Genomic DNA, 22,033 nt, shown 5'->3' on the forward strand with positions numbered 1-22,033 from the left:
AGCATCTACTATGTGCCAGACGCTGTGCCAGCTCCTGGGGCTGGGCCTGAGGGGAACAGAGATGGCTTCCCTGTCCTTAGCAAGGGCACAATTTAGTGGGTGGGGGGAAGGCATAGCCATGTATTCATTTGTTTATTAAATATTCAACGAGCCCTCCCTCTGTGCCAGACAGTGTGTGTGCCACTGCACAACGTGGAGTTCTGTCCTTCCAGAGCTCATAGTGTCATGGGGGTGGGGGAGGCAGACCAGTGAGCAGACCTGGTGTGAAGTAGAAACCAATGCCAAGCAAACGGGAAGATGATCCTTGGCCACCGCCCCACCCCACCCCCTTGTAAGCTGTGTGGACCACGTGGGGCGTGGGCCACAAAAGCTCAGCCTTGCACACAGTGGGAAGAGAAAGCAGTGGTGAGTGGCCCAGGTACCCCGGGTCAGACCCTGAGCTCGGCCCTTGACACCCACTGTCTCCTACAATCTTCACAGGGATATGACGTGAATGCCATTAGCCACAGTTTATAAATGAGGACACTGGGGACTCCATATCACACAACCGAGAATCAAACTCTAGTCTACCTTTCTGGAAAGCCTGGGCTCTCATCCACACCACTCACAGTTTCTGGGCTTGGAGATGAGTAATGGATGATTCTGATACAGCCCCTCCCCCCCCGGGGGGGAGAGCCACTAGCCTGCGGATAACAGGTTGTCTCAGTTCATCATTAGACTGAATTTTCCCATTTAAGGTGTGGATGGAGGGGAAAACGCGTTGGCCTGGGAACCAAGAACCCTCAGTCCTAACTCCTGCTCTCATAATCTCTGTGACCTTGAGCAAGTCATTGTACCCTCTGAATTTAGGGTCCTGACCTTGGAAACGGGGAGGCTGGCGGGAATCATCCCCGGAGGCTTGATGGGATTTGACGATATTTCCATCATTCCAAACGGTTATAAGGACACCTCTGGGGGCAAAATCTTCATCCCCCCCCCCCACCTTGAGAATGACACAAAACCAGTTCTGTAAATCTACTTTCGAAGCAACTTGAAGAATGGATCGGCAGTGAGAGTAAGAAGCTGCCTCCGTCTCACTGATGGCGTGAGACGTGAACGTGCTGGTACTTCCTTGGCCCCCGATTTCTGCTCATAGTTCTGAACACTCTCCCCGATCCCCATTTTCTCAATAAAGTGAAATGAGCCTTGGTTAAGTGAGCAAGTACCGGTTTAATATATCCAATTTAATTAAAGTGATAATCAACTAGCAACTGCAGACAATCCTTAGTGAACACCGGGAAAGAGCCCCGAAATGAATGGGTTATTGTAGGTATGTAATAACCTGAGAACTTTGCTCAGGCTGATTTCATGCTCAGGAGAGCAGCCGCATGACGTACTGTCGGCTGCAGAAAGAGGATCTGCCCTGGTCAATTAGCCCCATAAAGCTAAGAGCAGAGAGGCTGGGTTGATCCAGGAAAAAAAAAAAAAAAACAGTGACCGAGGCAGGACCAGCTGATGAGAAGGCTTCCTGCATCTTGCTTGTCCCATTTCACATCAAGCATAGGGATTTGGAGACCAGATCTGGTCATTCGTGGAGCAAATTCTTCTGGACTCCATAGTGACACGGGGTGGGAAGTTAAAGGAATCCAGCTCTCAGGTAAGTGTCTTTCTTCCTCTCTTCCACGCTTCCTTCCTTCTGCCCTACCTTCCTCTTTCCTTCTTTCTCTCCTTCCTTTCTTCCTGCCTTTACCTTTTTTTAAATGATGAAAGAAACACATATTCCTCACAGAAGAACCCAATTCCCTATGACTGTATGAGGTATAAAACAAAGGTCCTTACTCTCTGCCCTTTCTTTCTCTCTTTCTCTTCTTTTCCTCCTCTTCTTTCTTCCATTTTGGAAAAAAATATGAAAGTAAGGCATGCTCAGCATAAAATTCTCAAACTGTACAGAACGGTATTAGCCATAGAGGAAACCTGTTTCGTCCATGTTCTTCCATCCTGTCTTGTCCTCTCCCTCTCTCCCTCCCTGTCTCCTTCAATTATAAAAATCACATAGGTAACAAATGATAATCATACAAGGACCAAGCAGTACAGAATTGTCTGCTATACAAAGGAAAGTCCTCAGTGCCCATCCCCCCACCTTTTCATACCTGACGGACATATAGACGTACCCGATTCCTTTTAATGGCTGCATAGTATTCTGTAGCGTGTCCCGCAAGTTATTTACTGGGTGCCAGGTAAGTCTCTGAAACATACGTTGCAATTGTTATAAAAGTTTAGAGGAAATGCAAGAAAGATATAAATTGGATTGTTTGCCACTGAAAATTCCATTTTATAGATAGCAATCATATCCATTGCTATAGCACTTTAGACTTTGAAAATTGCCTTTGAAATATCACCTCATTTGATCCTCTTCCACAGCAGCTCTGGGAAATAGGCAGATTATTATCTCCATTTTTACAGATAAGGAAACTGAGGCCCAGGGAAACGAAGGAACAGAAATACAGTCCCACAGCTACTTATGGATTCTCAGTCCGGTCCTCCTCCAGCACTGTAAATTTAAGCTGAATTTCATCTTACAAGTCATAAAAGATTTAGACATCCCCTACTTCTAAGCTTGTAGTTTGGGAAATCCATCCGAGTCATACAAATTCCGTTATTATTCTAATGAGAATGGCAGTAGACCACTTTGTAAATATGAAGAACTATATTAATGGCTGGGGCTCAGAGCGAGCCCAAGATTCATTTGGTTTCATAATTGGGTTCTGTTACTTTAAATGTAAAGCGGGTCTACTCACTCCAAATCCCACTTAGAAGTGGTGAGAAATACAATATGTCGCATTATCCTACAGGAAAAGAGATGTTTAAATCAGTAGTAAATCATTCAGAAGTGCATTTTATTTAAAATCAGAAAAGGCCCATCAGCGCCCTACTGCCAAACTTCTGTAATATAGTTCTGTAAGATTCATAGTTTTAACGGCGTTTTGGCTGGAGAAAAGGGGATCTCCAGTGTATTTCCCAAATAAGCAGCTTTAATTACACTTCAAAAAAATGACTTATTTCTAGTTTTAGAACGGAAGGAGGGGGAGGGGAAAGAATGTCAAGCAGACTCCCTTGAGATGTGGGGCTCCATCTCACGACCCTGAGATCATGACCTGAGCTGCAACCGAGAGTCGGATGCTTAACCGACTGAGCCACCCAGGTGCCCCTAATTACACTTTTTATTTTATTTTGCTTTGCTTATCTATTTGCTTATCTATTTTTAAAGATTTTATTTAGTTATTTGAGAGAAAGCGAGCACGAGCAGGGTAAGGGGCAGAGGGAGAAGGAGACTCCCCTCTGAGCAGGAAGCCTGACTCGGGGCTCAATCCTGGGACTCTGGGATCATGAAGAGCTGAAGGCAGACGCTGTTAAGCCACTGATTATTTATTTATTTTTATTTTTAAAAATTAAAAAAAAAAGATTTTATTTATTTATTTGACAGAGATCGCAAGTAATAAGATTTTTTAAAAATATTTTATTTATTTATTTGACAGACAGAGATCACAAGTAGGCAGAGAGGCAGGCAGAGAGAGAAGAGGAGGAAGTAGGCTCCCCGCCGAGCAGAGAGCCTGATGCGGGGCTCGATCCCAGGACCCTGAGATCATGACCTGAGTCAAGGGCAGAGGCTTAACACACTGAGCCACCCAGGGCCCCCTATTTATTTATTTATAAATATTTTACTCATTTATTTGAGAGAGAGGGTGCATGAGCAGGGAGGAGCAGCAGAGGGAGAGGGAGAAGCAGGCTCCCTGCTGAGCAGAGAGCCCGATGCGGACCTTGATCCCAGGACCCTGCGATCATGACCTGAGCCGAAGGCAGACGTTTCACCGACTGAGCCACCCAGTTACCCCCCTCATTACCCTTTTTAAAGGAGAAATCTGGGTAAACATAAGGAGATGATCAGGTTTCTCTAAGCAGATCTGCTTTAAAAAATAGAAATGATTTGATGAGTTACTTTTGCCAATAAAGCCTTCTTGCATGGTGCTTCCTTCAAAATGTTTAGGATCATTAAATTTGCAAGTCGTTGGGTTGAAGTCGTGTGCATTAAGGTGGAATGCATCTCATTTTGTAATTATGCATTCGATGTCTGTCTTTCTCTCTGTGCCAACTTGTCTTCCCAGCACTGTACAGTCAGTGCGTGCGTGCGTGCGTGCGTGCACGCGCGCGCAAGTGTGTGCAACACAAGGTCTGGCACATATAGGCCCTCAGTGAAGTTTGTTGGAAGGATAGGCACATAAATCAATCTGTGAGGTTTCAGCAAGGCTGCATAACTCAGGCAAGCGTCAATATTGCAGCTGGCAGACATGGCTTTAAGCGGTAGGAAAAAGCCTGGCGTTGGAAGAGGAAAAGTGTGCTCACGTACACTTAGAAATTGTTTGTTCTGGGGGTACCTGGGTGGCTCAGTGGGTTAAAGCCTCTGCCTTCGGCTCAGGTCATGGTCCCAGGGTCCTGGGATCGAGCCCCGCATCGGGCTTTCTGCTCAGCAGGGAGCCTGCTTCCCCCTCTCTCTCTGCCTGCCTCTCTGCCTACTTGTGATCTGTCAAATAAATAAATTTTAAAAAAAAGAAATTGTTTGTTCTGAATCTCAGCCGGGTGAATTTCTGACTTTTTGAACACAGGTTTACACAATGAAAGAACATATCACATGTCGGAGGCTTTATGGATTGGTCCTCATGTTGAGTTTTATCTTTCTCTCAGGTAAGAAAATGGATTCTTAAGATTTCTTTCAATGTCTCATATATGGTAGCTTAACAGAAATAAACCATTTGAAAAGTTGTGGGGCTGCCTCTCAATGGCTTCCTTGTGGTCAATATGGCTGTAGGACAGGTTGAAACTTAAGTAAATGAATCCATTCACTCAGGATTGTGTAAGACTGATCGAAAATTGGCCTCAAGTGGACAGTAGTTTGGACTATTGTCTTTGACATTTCTTTCTTTCTTTTTTTCTTTCTTCCTTCCTTCCTTTCTTTTTTTCTCTCTCTCTTTCTTTTTTCTTTCTTCCTTTCTCTCTCTCTCTCTTTCTTTCTTTCCTTCGTTCTTTTTTTCTTTTTTTTTTTTAATAAGTAGGCTCCACACCCAACGTGGGGCTTGAACTCACAACCCTGAGATCAAGAGTTGCATGCTCTACTGACTGAGCCGCCAGTCTCTGTCCTTGACATTTTTTATAAGATTTTATTTATTTATTTGTCAGAGACCAAGAAAGAGAGCATGCACAAGCAGGGGGAGCAGTAGGCAGAGGGAGAGGGAGAAGCAGGCTCCCTGCTGAGCAGGGAGCCCAATGTGGGTCTTGATCCCAGGACTCTGGAATCATAACCTGAGCTGAAGGCAGATGCTTAACAGACTGAGACACCCAGGCATCCCCGTCCTTGACATTTCTTTTTCTTTTTTTTTTTTAAGATTTTATTTCTTTATTTGACAGAGAGAGATCACAAGTAGGCAGAGAGGCAGGCAGAGAGAGAGGGGGAAGCAGGCTCCCTGCTGAGCAGAGAGCCTGATGTGGGGCTCGATCCCAGGACCCAGGGGCCATGACCCGAGCCAAAGGCAGAGGCTTTAACCCACTGAGCCACCCAGGCACCCCATGTCCTTGACATTTCTTTTTTTTCTTTTTTCTTAAAGATTTTATTTATTTATTTGACAGAGAGAGATCACAAGTAGGCAGAGAGGCAGGCAGGGAAAGAGAGGGAGAAGCAGGCTCCTTGCTGAGCAGAGAGCCCGAGGCGGGGCTCGATCCCAGGACCCTGAGATCATGACCCGAGCTGAAGGCAGAGGCCCAATCCAGTGAGCCACTCAGGTGCCCCTGTCCTTGACATTTCTTAGTGCAACTCTGAAATGCCATTTGGTAGCTAATGCACACCCAGTAGAAGATTTGAGTTCTCTCTTGGGCTGTTTTCCCTCATACAAATGTTTTATTTATTTATTTCAGATTTTATTTATTTATTAGAGAGAGAGAGAGATAGTGCAAGCACGAGGCGGGGGAGGGGCAGAGGGAGCGGGACAAGCAGACCTCCTGCTGAGCAAGGAGACTGACTCACGCCAGGACCCTGGGATCATGACCTGAGCTGAAGGCAGACGCTTAACCAACTGAGCCACTCAGGCATCCCAAGCTTTGGACTCTTGATTTCAGCTCAGGTCATGATCTCAGGGTCATGAGGTAGAGCCCCAGGTCAGACTCTGCACTCAGTACAGAGTCTCCTTGTCCCTCTCCTTCTCCTTCTATCCCTCCCCCATTCGCAAGTGTGTGCGTGCATGCTCTCTCTCCTCTCTCTCTGAAATAAACAAACAAATCTTAAAAAGAAATAATGCTCCCTAGAGCATGATGATACGATTTTTGAAAAGATTTTATTTATTTGTTTGACAGAGAGAGATCACAAGTAGGCAGAGAGGCAGGCAGTGAGAGAGGGGGAAGCAGGCTCCCCGCTGAGCAGAGAGCCCAATGTGGGGCTCGATCCCAGGACCCTGAGATCATGACCTGAGCCAAAGGCAGATGCTTAAGCCACTGAGCCACCCAGGCACCCCACCATTTTTCTTTTTTTAAGATATATATCTTATTTTTTAAAAAAGATGTATTTATTTGTTTTGAGAGAGAGTGTGTGTGGGGCAGGGGAGGGCAGAGGGAGAAGGAGAGTCTCAAGCCGACTCTGCTCTGAGCAGGGAGCCGGTGGCAGGGCTCAATCCCTCAACCCTGAGATCATGACCTGAGCCAAATCAAGAGTCAGATGCTCAACCTACTGTGCCATCTACATGCCCCTAAGACATATATTTTAAGTGCAACAATTTTTTAAATTGTTTTGTGTGGTCACTATTCTTTTCTTTTCTTGTATTTTACTTTATTTTATTATGAGATCATCTTTCTGTCCTTTATTTGTATATGGCAACAAGCATAGACTAGAGATGGGGAAACTAAAGTATGCCAAAAGCCGGTCACAGATTCACAGCGACAAATAGGCATCTGTTTTGCAGTGGCCCAGATCTTGCTTAGGCTCTGTGACAGGAATGGAGGTAGATTCTGTCTCTGTGTCTATTCTGCAGCGACTAGATGATTAAGACAGTTCAACTGAAGTAGCTGATAATTTAGAGACTTAAGGAAAAGGTTGCCTTGGAAAATTGCAATCTCATCCATATTAAGTAAATTCAGTTGATAACATTGTTCATTTAGCACATCAGTCTTTAGCTAAAAGGTCATACATGTCAGTGAGTGATAATCCCTGATGAAATAGACCTGTGGTTTAATTTGAATAGTCCTCACATTGAGAGCTAATCTTCTGGAAAAATACCAAATCATCATCACCATCAACAACAAACACTGCCTGCCTTCTTGCTGTGTGCAGGGCCTGATGGGAAACCACGTTTCTCATAATAAAGCTTGAAATGGGACCTATGGGGCACAGTGGCAACTCTGTCACCTGGCCTTGACTACCTGCTAAGATGTTGATTTATCTTTCCTCTGTCTGTTTCCTCAAAGGCAAGAAACTATTTTTGCCATTTCTTTATCCAGAACGTCCAGCACAGGTCTTGACATGCAGGTTAGACATTCAGTACTTATTTGCTGATTTAATAGATTTGTTTTATTTAATAAATCGATGCAATTTGAAATCACACAACTTTGAACACCTGTATGGTGGTAGTATATAGGACACAGACTCTAAGTGGGTTATTATTTTTTTTGAGGGCTCATGGGGCATGAAATAGAGGGATCCAGGAAGAGGGCGATCTGGAAGTCTTTAGTGTAGTTGTGAAAGAAAAAGTGGAAGTGTGTCGTACTGGAAAATTAGAATGAGTTTGAGAGCAATGTCATTGGTCAATGGAAATCATGATAGATAAGCAGATCTGAACCCTGAAGAGATCACTTTAGAACATTCACAAGGTTTTGCAGGTTAAGTCTCAAAACCATAGATCGAGACAATGACTTTTCTAGGTTATCAAACAATTAATTCTAATTATTCTTCAATTCATAAGAAACTCATCATTTTCTTCCCTGGGGAGTGGGGTTAGGGGGTGGTGTGGGGAAGATCCTGTCCTTGAAACAATGGCATAACTAAGGTTCAGTCTCCTTCAGTCTCCAGATAAGTCACCAGCTTCCCAACTGTGAAGGTCATTGTGAGATAGAGGGCCAGGGTCAACACTAGACCAGGCAGAGGGTGACTCAGATGCTCTAACTGGATGGAGCCAGAGTGTGGAGCAAAACCATGTTCTGGAAGAATACCCGGGGTCAAGAAGAAGAAATGAACCCTGTCATAAAGTCTAAGGGTTGAGAGCAGAGCCAGCAAGAAGGGATGAAGGCTAGGTCAGGAACTGAATAGTTGCAGAATGGAGCAGGAGATAAGGAATGAAGCTGCAACAGACTCCTCACTGGTCTCCCTGCCTCCACTCTTGTTCTGCTAAAGCCCATTCTCAACATGGCAGCCAGAACAATCCTTTCCTATGTCAACTCAGATCATGTCGCTCTTCTACTCAAAACCTGCCAATACGTTTCCATGACAATTAGAATACAATCCAAACTCTATCATAAGACCTAAAAAGCACTGCATGATCTGGCCTCCCACTGCTTCTTGGGCCTCATTTCCTCCCATGCTTCCACTCTCACTCCACTCCAGACACACTGGCTTCCTTCCTATTCCTTGCACATACCAAGCACATCCCTACTTCAAGGCCTTTACATATGCTATTACCCATGTCTGGGTGACTCTTATTCCACACCTTTGTAACCCTCGTTGTTTTTAGTCTCCTAGAAATAAGTAAAAAAGACTTTTCCCTCAAAGAGGTCTCCCTTAACTATCCTATCTAATATAGGTATTCCCATCGTCTCATCCCTGTCCCTCCCATTAGCTAACTCATCAGCCTATTAATTTCCTTCAGAGGGCTTTTCGCAGTTTGTAATCCTTTAAAAAAAAGATTTTATTTTTAAATAATCTCTACACCCAACATGGAGCCTGAACTCACAACACTGAGATCGAGAGTCTCATACTCTACCAACTGAGCCAGCCAGGTGTCCCACAAGTTGTAATTCTTATATTTGTTTATTAACTACCTCTCTCTTTGGAATTTAAGCTGACTAGGGCCAAGGACCTGGTGTGAACATGAGTTCACTCTATCACTGTACTCTAGCACTGACACATAGTTGGTACTCAGTGACCATCATGGTTGAGTAAATGAATTTTCCAGGGTGCTTCTGGTTTTATGAGTAAGGACATCCATTTTGTTTGGTGAGACATAGGCTTTAGATGCAAAATTTGAAGGAACAATCACATTACCTATGTGGGGGTGATTTTCTGCTTCTTATTCTGAGAAGAACGCCTGGCGGGCCACATATGTGGTCAGCAACCTGGGTCCTGGTGGAGGGGATGTGTTGGATAAGTCAGTGACTAGTGACTGGTGACAGAAATGAGGCTCAAGGGGCACCTGGGTGGCTCCGTGGGTTAAGCCTCTGCCTTTGGCTCAGGTCATGATCTCAGGGTCCTGGGATCAAGCCCCACATCGGGCTCTCTGCTCAGCAGGGAGCCTGCTTCCCCCTCTCTCTCTGCTTGCTTCTCTGCCTCTTTGTGATCTCTCTCTCTCTCTCTGTCAAATAAATAAATAAAATCTTTAAAAAAAAGAAATGAGGCTCAAAGTTGGATGTTTTTATAGTTGGCAGATCTGGTTTACCAGATCAGCTGGTTACTCACAAGACCAGTGGGAAGCATAGACAGTAGGCGGCAGGCATAACTCCAGTTCTCTGCGGCTGTTCACATGATGACCATGGTGTTGTGGGTAATGGAGCTTCCCAGTATCAGGCATCTATCCCTTATATCAACTCAGACAGCCATGGGTCTGCTAGACTGGGACCAGGTCTACAAAATTTTTCAAAGCTCCTGACCATTCATTTGCAAGGGTTTGTGATACTAAGAGCCAAAAGACTCCTTGTGCAAGTATAGGTTTTGTAAACTATTGAAATGAGTGTCTGCCCACTATCCCCCCACTTTTCAAAAGATTTTATTTGAGAGAGAGAGAGAGAGAGCGAGCACGAGCAAACATGAACAGGGGGAGGAGCAGAGGGAGAAGCAGACTCTCCACTCAGCAGGGAGCCCAACACAGGGCTCAAACCCAGGACCCTGAGATCATGACCTGAGCTGAAATCCAGAGTCAGACACTTAACCAACTGAGCTATCCCAGGCGCCCCTGCCCACTCCCATTTTATGAGTGACTAGTGACATTTCCCAGCTGAGGTAGGCTTGGTGTACCCTTGGCAGAATCCCCATCCTCACAGTGGCCAGATTCTTGACAGTATCCATGCAGCCAATGCCTCTGGTGAGTCCTTTCCCTAAAATTTGCTCTCTCTTGTCTCCCTCTTCTGAAAGGAAGTATCTCCAGGTGATTAGCCGGGCCTTAAGCCTTATTCAGTATGATGCGTTGAATTGTGTCCCCCCAAATTCACATGTTGAAGTCCTTTCCCTCAGCACCTCAGAAGGTAATCACAGTTGGAAGTAGGGTCATTACAACTGTAATGAGTCAAGCAAAGACAAGGTCATACTGGAATATGACGGCCCCTAATCGGACATGACTGGTGTCCTTATAAAGGGGGAAAATGTGGACATAGACACACATACCGGGAGACGGCCATGCGGAGATACAGGCAGAGACTGGGGAGACGCAACAGTAGGTCTCAGAACACCAAATATTGCTAGCGAACTAGAAACTAGGAGAGAGGCGTGGAACAGATCTTCCCTCCAGAGCTCTTAGAAGGAAAAGACCCTGCCGAGACTTTGACCTCGGCTTGTAGGCTCCAGAACTGTGGGACAATAAATGGCTGTGGTTTAAACCCACCGGCCTATGGTACTTCGTTATAGCACCTAAACAACGCATGCATCACTGCTCAGTCAGACTCTCTGAGTAAAACAGAGGAAAGCAGGTCACCTCACGGGGGAGAAACTGTGACCGGGTCATTCGTCCAGTATCTGACTACGATGAGTTTCGTCTGTCCACTCCTCCTGAGATGGTTCAGGGCAAGGCACTGTAACATCTCCATCCCCTACCCTCTGAAACACTTCAACATCATGAGGAGACATTCAGCCAAGAGAGGACGGAGAGGCAAATACAGAATGTATCTGATGATTACTCAGTGCTGTCTTCAGAAAATTCAGGGACTTTCCTGGTTTTAAAAAAAGAATCCCTTGGATTGCCTCTCCCTTGAGGTTCTAAACCTTTTACTCACTGACTTTTAAAACGACTGTATTTATTACTTTCGGGGTCTGATAGGAAGAGGGAACTTTCCCCAGAACTTTTCCGGAAAGTTCTTGGGCAAGGCGCAAGTTCAGGTTGCAGTCCAGAACTTCTCATTCTGTGCCAAATGCTTCACCCACTTCCCTGATACCTTTGCATGAGGAACAGTCCTAGAGTCCAAGTCAGTGCCCTAAAAGCAGGGCAAACCATTTATTCAGAAAATAGCTATAAAGGACCCACTATGTGCCAACCGTTGTGCTGGGACTGGAAACTGACAGTAGGGGGCCAAGACTCAGGTTAGGCACCCGCCGTGAAGAATCAGAGAACATGAAAGTTGAAGTATTCTGGGAAAAACCAGCACTGTTTAATGCTTCACGAATTCAGGTCCGCTTAAAAATTGTGTAAACACGGCATCACCAGGCAAAGCAGCTTGGGAACCTCACAAAAGGCAAAATAAAATTACATATTGAATAACAACTGTGGCAGGAGTTTTATTTTCTTTTCCCCAGGCTCTGCCAGAAATAGGCCTGGAGCACAATGTTTTGCTATATCACTCTGCTAGAGAGTTAAAAAGTGGTAGCTGGCAGACACAGCCATCACAAGAAAAGAAATCTGCAGACCAAGATCCCTTATGAATATAGATGCAAAATTCTGTTTTAAAAAAGATTTTTAAAAAAAATTTTATGTAATCTCTACATTCAACGTGGGACTTGAACCCACAACCCTGAGATCTAGAGTCACGTGCTCCACAGACTGAGCCAGCCAGGTGTACCTCCCCCATCCCTTTTTTAAAAAGTAAACTATATGCTCAATGTGGGGCTTAAACTCACAACCCTGACATTTAGAGTTGCATGCTCTACTGACTAAGCCAGCCAGGCTCCCCTAGATGCAAAAAAAAATTTTTAAATATTTTTTAAAATTTAAATTCAATTAGCCAACATAGAGTACATTATTAGTTTCAGAGGTAGAGTTCAGTAATTCATCAGTTGCATATCACACCCAGTTAGATGCAAAAAAAATTTTTTTTAAAAAGATTTTATTTATTTATTAGAGAGAGAGTACAAGCAGGGGGGAGCAGGAGAAGGAGAAGCAGGCTCCCCACTGTGCAGGGAGCCTGATGCAGGGCTCCATCCCAGGACTCCAGGATCATGACCTGAGCCGAAGGCAGACACTTAACCACTGAGCCACCCAGGCACCCATAGATGCAAAAATTCTTAACAGGGGTGCCTGGGCGGCTCAGTCATTTAATCGTCTGCCTTCTGCTCTGGTCATGATCCCAAGGTCCTGGGATCAAGCCCTGCATCAGGTTCCCTGCTCAGCAGGGAGTCTGTTTCTCCCTCTGCCTCTTCCCCACCTCCCCTGGCTCGTGCTCTCTCTCTCAAATAAATAAAAATAAAATCTTAAAAAAAATTCTTAACAAAGTATAGCAGACTGAATCCAGCAATATATTTAGAGGATTATATACCTTGACCAAGTGGAATTTATCCCACAAATAAATGCAAAGGTGGTTCAACATGTAAAAATTGATCAATTAATGTACTAAATCACATTTACAGACTTAAGGGGGGAAACCATCTGATCATTTTAACTGATGCAGGAAAACAGTATGACAAAATCCAACACCCTTTCATGATAAAAATGTAATGTAATAAGAGCATCAATGTAATAAGAGCATCGATGGGGCTCCTGGCTGGCTCGGTGCGTTAAAGCCTCTGCCTTCAGCTCAGGTTGTGATCTCAGGGTCCTGGGATCAAGCCCCGCATCGGGCTCTCTGCTCAGTGAGGAGCCTGCTTCTCCCTCTCTCTCTGCCTGCCTCTCTGCCTACTTGTGATCTCTGTCTGTCAAATAAATAAATAAAAAATCTTAAAAAAAAAAGCATCTATGAAGAACTCACAGTAAACATTATACTTCATGGTGAAAAACTGAAAGCTTTCCCCTATGATCAGACACGAGATCAGACTGCCCAGGTTCCCTACTTGCATTCAACATTACACTGGAAGTTCTAGCGAGAGCATTTGGGCATGAAATAGATATAAAAGTCATCCAAACGGGAAAGAAAAAATAATACTATGTCTATTTGTAGACGATATGATCTTACAAATAGAACATCCTAAAGAATCCACAAAAAATATATTTAAGTTAATAAACACATTCAGCAAAGCTGCGAGATATAAGATCAACACAAAAAATCAGTGGTATTTCTATGCGCCGGCAATGAGCAATCTGAAATAAAGTTTAAGAAAACAATTTTATTTACAAAAGCATCTAAAAGAGTAAAATACCTAGGAATAAATTTAACCAAGTAGTTGAAAGACTTCTACACTCAAATTACAAACATTGCTGAAAGAAATTAAAAAAGACCTAAGTAAATGGAAAAGATCCCATGTTCACGGATTTAATAAAAGATAACAAGATATAATATTAATATGTCAATATTCCCCCAAAGAGATTTCCAAATTCAATGCAAGCCATATCAAAATCCAATGGCTTTTTTTCCCCTTTAAATATTTTATTTATTTATTTGACACAGAGAGAGATCACAAGCAGGCAGAGAGGCGGGGGGGGGGGGAGGTCCGCGGGTGGGGAGTGGAAGCAGGCTCCCTGCTGAGCAGAGATCCCGATGCGGGGCTTGATCCCAGGATCCTGAGATCATGACCTGAGCCAAAGGCAGAGGCTTAACCCACTGAGCCACCCAGGCGCCCCTGGCTTTTTTTTTTTTTTTTACAGATATGTAAAAGCTGATTGTGCAATTCATATGGAATTGCAAGGGGCCCTGAATAGCCAAAACAATCTTGAAAAAGAACAAAGTTGGAGAAACCATACATCTAGATTTCAATGCTAACTGAAAAGCTATGGTAATCAAAACTGTGTTATTGGCATAGGGACAGATATAGATTAATGGAACAGAATTGAGAGTCCAGGAAGAAACCCATGCATATACATATGGTCAATTAATTTTCCATAAGAGTGCCAAGAACATTCAATGGGGAAAAATAATCGCTTCAACAAATGGTGCTGGCCCAGCCGGATGTGTAAATACATATCCATGTACACATGTATACATGTGTATACACATAAACACATAAAAAGAATGAAGTTGGACTCCGGTCTTCACACCATGTACAAAAATTAACTCAAAATGGATGAAATTCCTAAATGTAAGAACTACCACTATAGAAATTAGAAGAAAGCACAGACATGGGCTCGGATTTGGCCTTGGATGACCTTTGGGCTTGGATGACCTTGGATTTGGCAAAGGAGTCTTAGAACTGACACCAAAAGAATGAGCAGCAAAAGAAAAAAAAAAAACAGATCAATTGGATTTCATCAAGATTAAAGATGTGTGTATCACAGGACACCATCAAGACAGTGAAGAGACAGCCTAGAGAAGGGGAGAAAGTATTTTCAGGTCACATATCTCATAAGGTTCTAGTATCTAGAATATATAAAGAGTGCTTACAACTCAACAACAAAAACAGGAATAGCATAATTTAAAAATGGGTAAAGGATTTGAATAGACATTTCTCCAAAGAAGATAGGCAGATGGTCAACAAGCACATGAAAATATGCTCAATGTCATTACTCATTAGCGAAATGCAAATCAAAACCATGATGAGATACCGCTCTGCACCCTCTGCAATGGTTATAATACTAATTAAAAAAATGGAAAACCACAAGTGCTAGTGAAGAGGTAGAGAAATTGGAACCCTTATAAACTGGTGGTGAGAATGTTGAATGGCTGCTGCGGAAAACAGTGGCTGTTACTCAGTAAGTTAAACATAAAATTACTAAATGACCCATCCTGGATATATAGCCCAAAGAAATGAAAGCATGTTCAAATTGAACAAATGTCATGAATGTCCACAACAACACTGTCCATAATAACTAAAAGGTGGGGAAAAAACCATTAATGTGTCCATTAACAGATAAATCAGTAAATAAAATGTAGCATATCCATACAATGGAATATCATTCAGCCATTAAAAATAATGATGTACTGGGATGTCTGCCTGGTTCAGTTGGTAGAGCATGCGACTGGATTTCAGGGTTGTGAGTTTAAGCCCCATGTTGGGTAGAGAGATGGCTTAAAAAGAAGATCTTAAAAAAAATAACGATCTACCGATGCATGCTAAAACATGGATGAATTTGGAAACATTATGCGAAGTGAAAGAAACTAGAAACAAAAGGTCACTTGTATGTTACCATTTATATGAAATGTCTAGGATAGTCAAATCCATACAAACAGAAAAGTAGATTAGTGGTTGTCAGTGGGAGGAAGGGGGGAAAGGGCCATGACTGCTTAATGGATATGGGGTTTCCTTTTGGGATAATGAAAATGTTCTGGAACTAGATAATATGATGGTCAGATACCATCATGAATGTACTAAATGCCAATGAATTGCACACCTTAAAAAGAGTAAAATGGCGAATTTTGTGTTATGTGAAACAGTACAAATAAAATGGTGCCTGGGACTCCAAGGGCTGTAACATAGCCATTTGTATGAGGCTTATGATAAGGTTTTCCAAACATGGAAAAACACTTCGGTCACCTTGTTAAGTGAGAAAAGCAGGGTACCAAGCTTTCCATGCAATGTGATCTTGGCCACATAGAAACAAACAAAACCTGTACCCGGAAGAAAAGAAACGCCAAAGAAAATTTACCAAAATGTTGTCTCTGGGTGGTGGGACTCCGGCTGACTTTGTTCTCATCTTTTTACTTTTCTAATGCTTGCCATGTTTTCTTTTAAGAAAGCAGGTACAGTATCACTTTTATAATGGGCGAAACACCTTTTTTTGAAAGCACGGACAACAATAAATGTAATTTAAAATAAAAGGAAACAGGATAGAGGCGAGGAGACACAGAGGAGCCAAATGAAGAGAGAACACGCTTCAGGGGAGCAATCATGCAATTTGGACTTGAAAATTGCCAGGAAACAGATGGCAGTGTCCAAGCAGACATCTGCAATGGATAGTTAAATCATATGCAAAGACACAAGTGGCCTTCGAAGCAGGCCCTGGAGAGGCCCAGCAGAGAAAGCTGCTTGCCTGGCCAAACAGAAGGGCAAAGCCTTTGCCCCCACCTCGTTGCAGCCTGGCCTCCTCTGAGCCCTTGCTGGGAGCCCGGGTCGGGGGTGGGGTGGGGGGGGGCTACAGCAGGGCTCCGTGCAGATGTGCTTGGCTGTGTAAGGGTACAAAAGAGGTTGTGGGAGAAGAAAGAGTCTTCTAATCATGACAGTGGCAAACATAGCAGCTGACGTTTACCTGGGGCTTCACAGTTTATAAACATTTCACATACATAACATAAATGGCAGTTACATTACTGCATCATCCTTCGTGACGGCCCCGCCAGGAAACTAATTAGTATTCCTATCTTAACCATGGAGGAAGGAGACACAGAGAAATGACGTGGGTTTGGTGCACACTCGCATAGCGCTCACTATGTGCCGCTGTCCTCAAAGCTTTCTCGTGCATTAATTGTCCATGTCGATGCAGCTAATAAGGGACAGAACTGGGACTCAAAAGTGCGTTTTTGGATTCCACTACACTACGCTTCTGCTGATATCTAAGTAGGACTTAGCTCTGCCTGAAGAATCTCAAGGATGGCCCCAAGTGGTTCTGTCCATCCATCTATCCATCCATCCATCTTTATTTTTCTGATTTTATTTTTTTTTAAGATTTTATTTATTTATTTGACAGAGAGAGAGAGAGAGAGAGAGAGAGAGATCACAAGTAGGCGCAGGCAGAGAGAGGGGGAAACAGGCTCCCTGCCGAGCAGAGAGCCCGACTTGGGGCTCGATCCCAGGACCCTGGGATCATGACCTGAGCCGAAGGCAGAGGCTCAACCCACTGAGCCACTGAGGCACCCCTATTTTTCTGATTTTAAATTTGACATATGATTGCATAAAAAGTATAAAAATTACTGAAATAAATAGCACAGAAAGCAAAAGTCCCCCTAAATCTCACATCTGAAGATATTCATTTTTTAAAAAAAGATTTTATTTATTAATTTGTCAAAGACAGAAGGAGATAGAGCAGACAAGTTGGGGGACCAGCAGTCAGAAAGAGAAGCAGGCTCCTTGCTTGGCAAGGAGTCCAGTGTAAGACTCGATCCCACGACCCTGGGATCATGACCTGAGCCGAAAGCAGACACTTAACTGACTGAGCCACCCAGGCACCCCTAAAGATACTCATTCTTAACTGCTCGATGTGCATTCTTCCAGATTTTTTCTATGCTATGCTAATGCACACATTTTTCTCTTATTTTAAAAAGTAGGATAATACTGTATCTACACTTATGCAACCCCCATTTCATGGAGTATGAAGCCCTGGGAATCTCTCCATGACTGTATAGATCTACCATATTTGTTTTAATTCTCCATTATATAGAGGTAACAATTGATTAGCTAGTCACTTACGGATAGACATAAAGATCTTCTTACTTTTTCTCCATTACAAACAATACTGCAATAAATATCCTTGTACTTGCATCTTTGTATACATGTATATTTGTCTGGGATAAATGGATATAAATGGAATTGTTGGGTCAAAAGTATACACACAGCCATACACAATGGAAATGTTCATAGATACTGACAGGTTGCCCTTCAGATAAAAAGACTACTGGGGTCCCTGGCAGGCTCAGCAGGTGGAGCGTGTGATTCTTGATCTCGGGGTTGCAAGTTACAGTCCTGAGTGGGGTGTAGAGAGTACTAAAAAGTAAATAAATAAACTTTTAAAAAAGGACTGTATTAATTGGTGCTCCCACCAACAGTGTATTAGAATGACTTGTTTCAACAGACGTTGGCGAGGATGCAGAGGAAGGGGAACCCTCCGACACTGTTGGTGGGAATGCAAGCTAGTGCAGCCACTCTGGAAAACAGCATGGAGGTTCCTCAAAAAGTTGAAAATAGACCGACCCTACTACCCAGCATTCATACTACTGGGTATTTACCCTAAAGATACAAATGTAGAGATCTGAAGGGGCACGTGCACCCGAATGTTTATAGCAGCAATGTCCACAATAGCCAAACTATGGGAAGAACCTAGATGTCCATCAACAGATGAATGGATAAAGAAGAGGTGGTATATATACACAATGGAATACTCTGCAGTCCTCAAAAGAAATGAAATCTTGTCATTTGCGACAATGGGGATGGAACTAGAGGGTATTATGCCGAGCGAAATAAGTCAATCAGAGAAAGACAATTGTCATATGATCTCTCTGATATGAGGAATTTGAGAGGTGGGGGGTGTTGTGGGAGGTAGGGAAGGAAAAAATGAAAGATCAGATCGGGAGGAAGACAAACCTTAAGAGATTCTTAATCTCTTAAAACAAACTGAGGGTTGCTAGGGGGTGGGGGGGTAGGGAGAGGGTAGCTGGGTTATGGGCATTGGGGAGGGTATGTGCTGTGGTGAGTGCTGTGAAATGTGTAAGCCTATTCACAGATCTGTTCACAGATCTGTTCCCCTGGGCCAAATAATACATTATAAGTTAAAAAAAAAGATATGCAAAAAATAAATAAAATGATTTGTTTCCTCACAAGCTCGTCAATGCTGGGTATTCTCAGCCTAAAAGGCTATCATTTCAAAACAGAAAAATAGTATCTCATTGTAGCTTGTTTTTTAAAAGTAGGAAGAGGCCATCTTTTTGTATTTCTGATTTAGTAAGTTGCTTGCTTGTGTCCTATGGCAACTGGCTTTGTATTCATGTATTGCAGAGAGGAGAAGCCCTGTAGACAATAGGGGATTATGGTATATTCTCTTTTAAGGGACAAATAAGCCCTGGAGATTTACACTCACCATAAAACCCGTTCTTAAACGTTGTGTTTGACGTCATATTGGAGGGCTGAGCAGAAATGCAGTTGGCCAACCATAATCGATATTGGGTTTCTTAGTGATTATCACCTTGTAGGGTTACCTTTTGATTTATTAGCCACATGAAATATGGTAAGATAATATAATCACATAAGCCAGGGACAGAAATAAACGTTTGCTCACCCACCATGGACAGTTCAGAAATAGCTCCCCGGCAGGTGGATGGCAGGGGCTCCCGCACAGGGAGTGGGGTGCGAGCGCACACGCATGCATATGTGCACAGGCAGGCATGCACTTGCTTGCCTTTGAAAGACACGCAGTGCAGGAATGGAGGGAGACAATAGTGTAGAGCTAGAGAATATCTAGAAGCTCGCACCTGGGGCCGTCTCTCCGAAGCAGGGAAGTGGTCACTTCTGGTCAGCCCCTCTAGTGTGCCGTTCTGGCTGTCAGTTTTAGAGTGCTGGTCCCAAGGTCACAGCCCTAATTTAGAGAGAGGTTGGAATTCCATTCTGCCATAAAGCGCTTTTAGATTTGTCTTGGGCTGCGCTGGGACTGGAATTAGGTGGATGTTGGGCAGTTCTCAGCTATTTGCCTCGGGTCCTGGGGTGCGAGCTTTGTCACGGTGATAGTATCATGATTCACCAATAGCTTCCTAGGAAGCAAAGGGCACACTCAATTAAAATTTTTGTAGATATTGCCAAATTGCCCACCAAATGACTGTACTGATAGACATATTCTTTTTTTCTTAAGACTTCATTTATTTATTTGAGAGCGAGGGAGAGCAACAGAGAGCGAGCATGAGCAGGGTAAGGAGCAGAGGGGGTAGCAGACTCCCTGCTGAGCAGCGAGCCCGATGTGGGGCTCGATCCTGGGACTCCAGGACGGTGAGCTGACCCAGGTGATGGCAGATGGCCATGTTCTTCAACAATGTTCGAGAGGGCTTTGCAGGCATCATTGCCCTTAACTTTCAAACAGTTTTGTATGGTCAGTAGATAAGGCTATTATCTGGCATAGATTATAATGTAAATGGTGGCTCCCTGAGTTGTGTTACATATTGTGGTCTGGAATCCCTATTTTACTGAAGCAAAGGTTGAGGCATCAGGAGGTTAAGGTCCTTGCTCAAAGTTACACAGCAGATGAACATCAGACCTGAGATTCCAACTCAGGTTCTTTGACTCCAGAGCCAGTGGTAACTGGGTCCATGGCCACCTGAAACCTTTTATTAAAAAAAGATTTGTTTATTTCAGAGACAGAGAGAGAGAGCAGGGGGAGGGGCAAAGGGAGAGAGAAACCAACAGATTCCCTGCTGAGTGGGGAGCCTGACGTGGGGCTCAATCCCAGGACCCTGAGAACCCGACCTGAGCCGAAATCAACAGTCAGACACTCACCCAACTGAGCCTCGCGGGCGCCCCCCACCAGAAACCTCTAAAAGATATGCAGGCCCCTTGGTGAGGAGACGGAAGGAAGGAGTCGGGGTACACTCAGGGCAGTGCCATTTCTCCCATTCCTGAGGACAAACAGAAGCCTTGTAGCTTCAGTATTGTCCAACTGGTCATCCTCCAGGCCTCTGTCGGAGCCTTCAGTGAGAAGCGGTCTCCAGAGACCGAATAAATCAGGTAATTTGGCTCCGGAAAAGGCATTGGAGAAATAAATTGCTGTTGCACCATGAATATAATAAGGCAGTTAGGTAGATGGAAATAGCTATCTTTTGATTACACGAGTGAAGATTATGTGCAGCAGATTTTTAAATCCAAGCTGCCTTTTCTTTGGCCGCCTCTCTGCCAACTTAGCTAAATACTTCTAGCTGCCCCCCTACACTGTCCAGCTGGTGTGTGCTCTGGGAGCACTAATCTGACTTTTCATATTAGCCCAGGCAAAATATAATTAGGAAGAGACTCTTCTGCCCGAAAATGTCACATGCCAGTGTCAAATAGAGATGATTTGTGTATATCCACTATTTGGGGTTGGGTTTTTTTGTTTTGTTTTGTTTTGTTTTGCACCCATATTGACTCATAATAAATAGCATTGTGTAATCTGGGATTGACTATGTGGCTAAAGAAGATACAATTGAATTTTTGTTATCAAAATTTCATTTGCTTTCTCTTTCCCCTTCCCCAAATTTGGGCAGAGGCACTTTCCCTAAAAGGAAAAAGACTGGATTTTTATGGAAGAGCTGACACGTATGTGAGCCTGGCCAACACGGTTCCTGAACTCAGTCGACTCACAGCATGCATTGACCTGGTGTTCGTGGAGGACAAGTTAAGTGATTGGATGGCCTTCTCCTATATTGCTAATAATGCCTTCCTGGGCAGAGAGGCCATAGATCTTGGACTTGGAGGAGACCATCAGCAGCTAATACTATACAACTTGGGCAAGACCTTTTATATCCGTTACTCCCTGACTCCCTTTCAATGGCATACAGTATGCTTGGTATGGGATGGTGTGAAGGGCAGATTAGAGCTCTTCCTGAATACAGAAAGGATACTGGTAATGATGGATCAACCACAAAGCCTGACACCTAACGGGACTCTGATCCTAGGACATTTTCTTACGAACTGGGACAGCCAGGTAGGAAGGGCCCGGCCTGGCTTCACTGGCAGCTTGTACTACTTTCAGCTCTGGGACCACATCCTGGAAAATGAGGAGTTTCTAAAGTGCGTGAGTGGAAACGTGGTTAGCTGGGAAGAAGATGTTTGGCTCATCAACGAGATCACCCCAACTGTTGACACGAGACTGCGCTGCTGTGAGTAACTTCTGAACTATCCTCCTTGGCAAGGGTTGACTATCCTCTTTGGCAAGGGTCAGTCTTCTGTTCGCTAGTCTGGATAACCCACTCTGGGCCAAGGCTCTGTCTTCTTCAGAGGGGCCCAAGGTTGCCAGTTTTTTCATCTGCTTTTTTTTTTTTTTTAAGATTTTATTTATTTATTTATTTATTTATTTTTAAAGATTTGTATTTATTTATTTGACAGACAGAGATCACAAGTAGGCAGAGAGACAGGCAG

General features: G+C 43.7%; 1 protein-coding gene across 1 annotated transcript in view; it reads left to right on the top strand.

The window, feature by feature from the left end:
- Positions 1-4,649: 4,649 nt before the first annotated feature.
- LOC308337486 (adhesion G-protein coupled receptor G4-like) overlaps positions 4,650-22,033 on the top strand; it is a gene marked incomplete at both ends in the record, with an annotated part of 33,610 nt that continues 16,226 nt past the window's right edge. Inside the window, 2 exons of the mRNA XM_080795579.1 lie at positions 4,650-4,719; positions 21,160-21,774. Of these exons, the coding sequence (XP_080651705.1) occupies positions 4,650-4,719; positions 21,160-21,774 (685 nt within the window). The remainder of the gene's footprint in view (positions 4,720-21,159; positions 21,775-22,033) is intronic.

Source organism: Martes martes (genome assembly GCF_963455335.1).
Source record: "Martes martes genome assembly, chromosome: X".
Lineage (NCBI taxonomy): Eukaryota > Metazoa > Chordata > Mammalia > Carnivora > Mustelidae > Martes > Martes martes.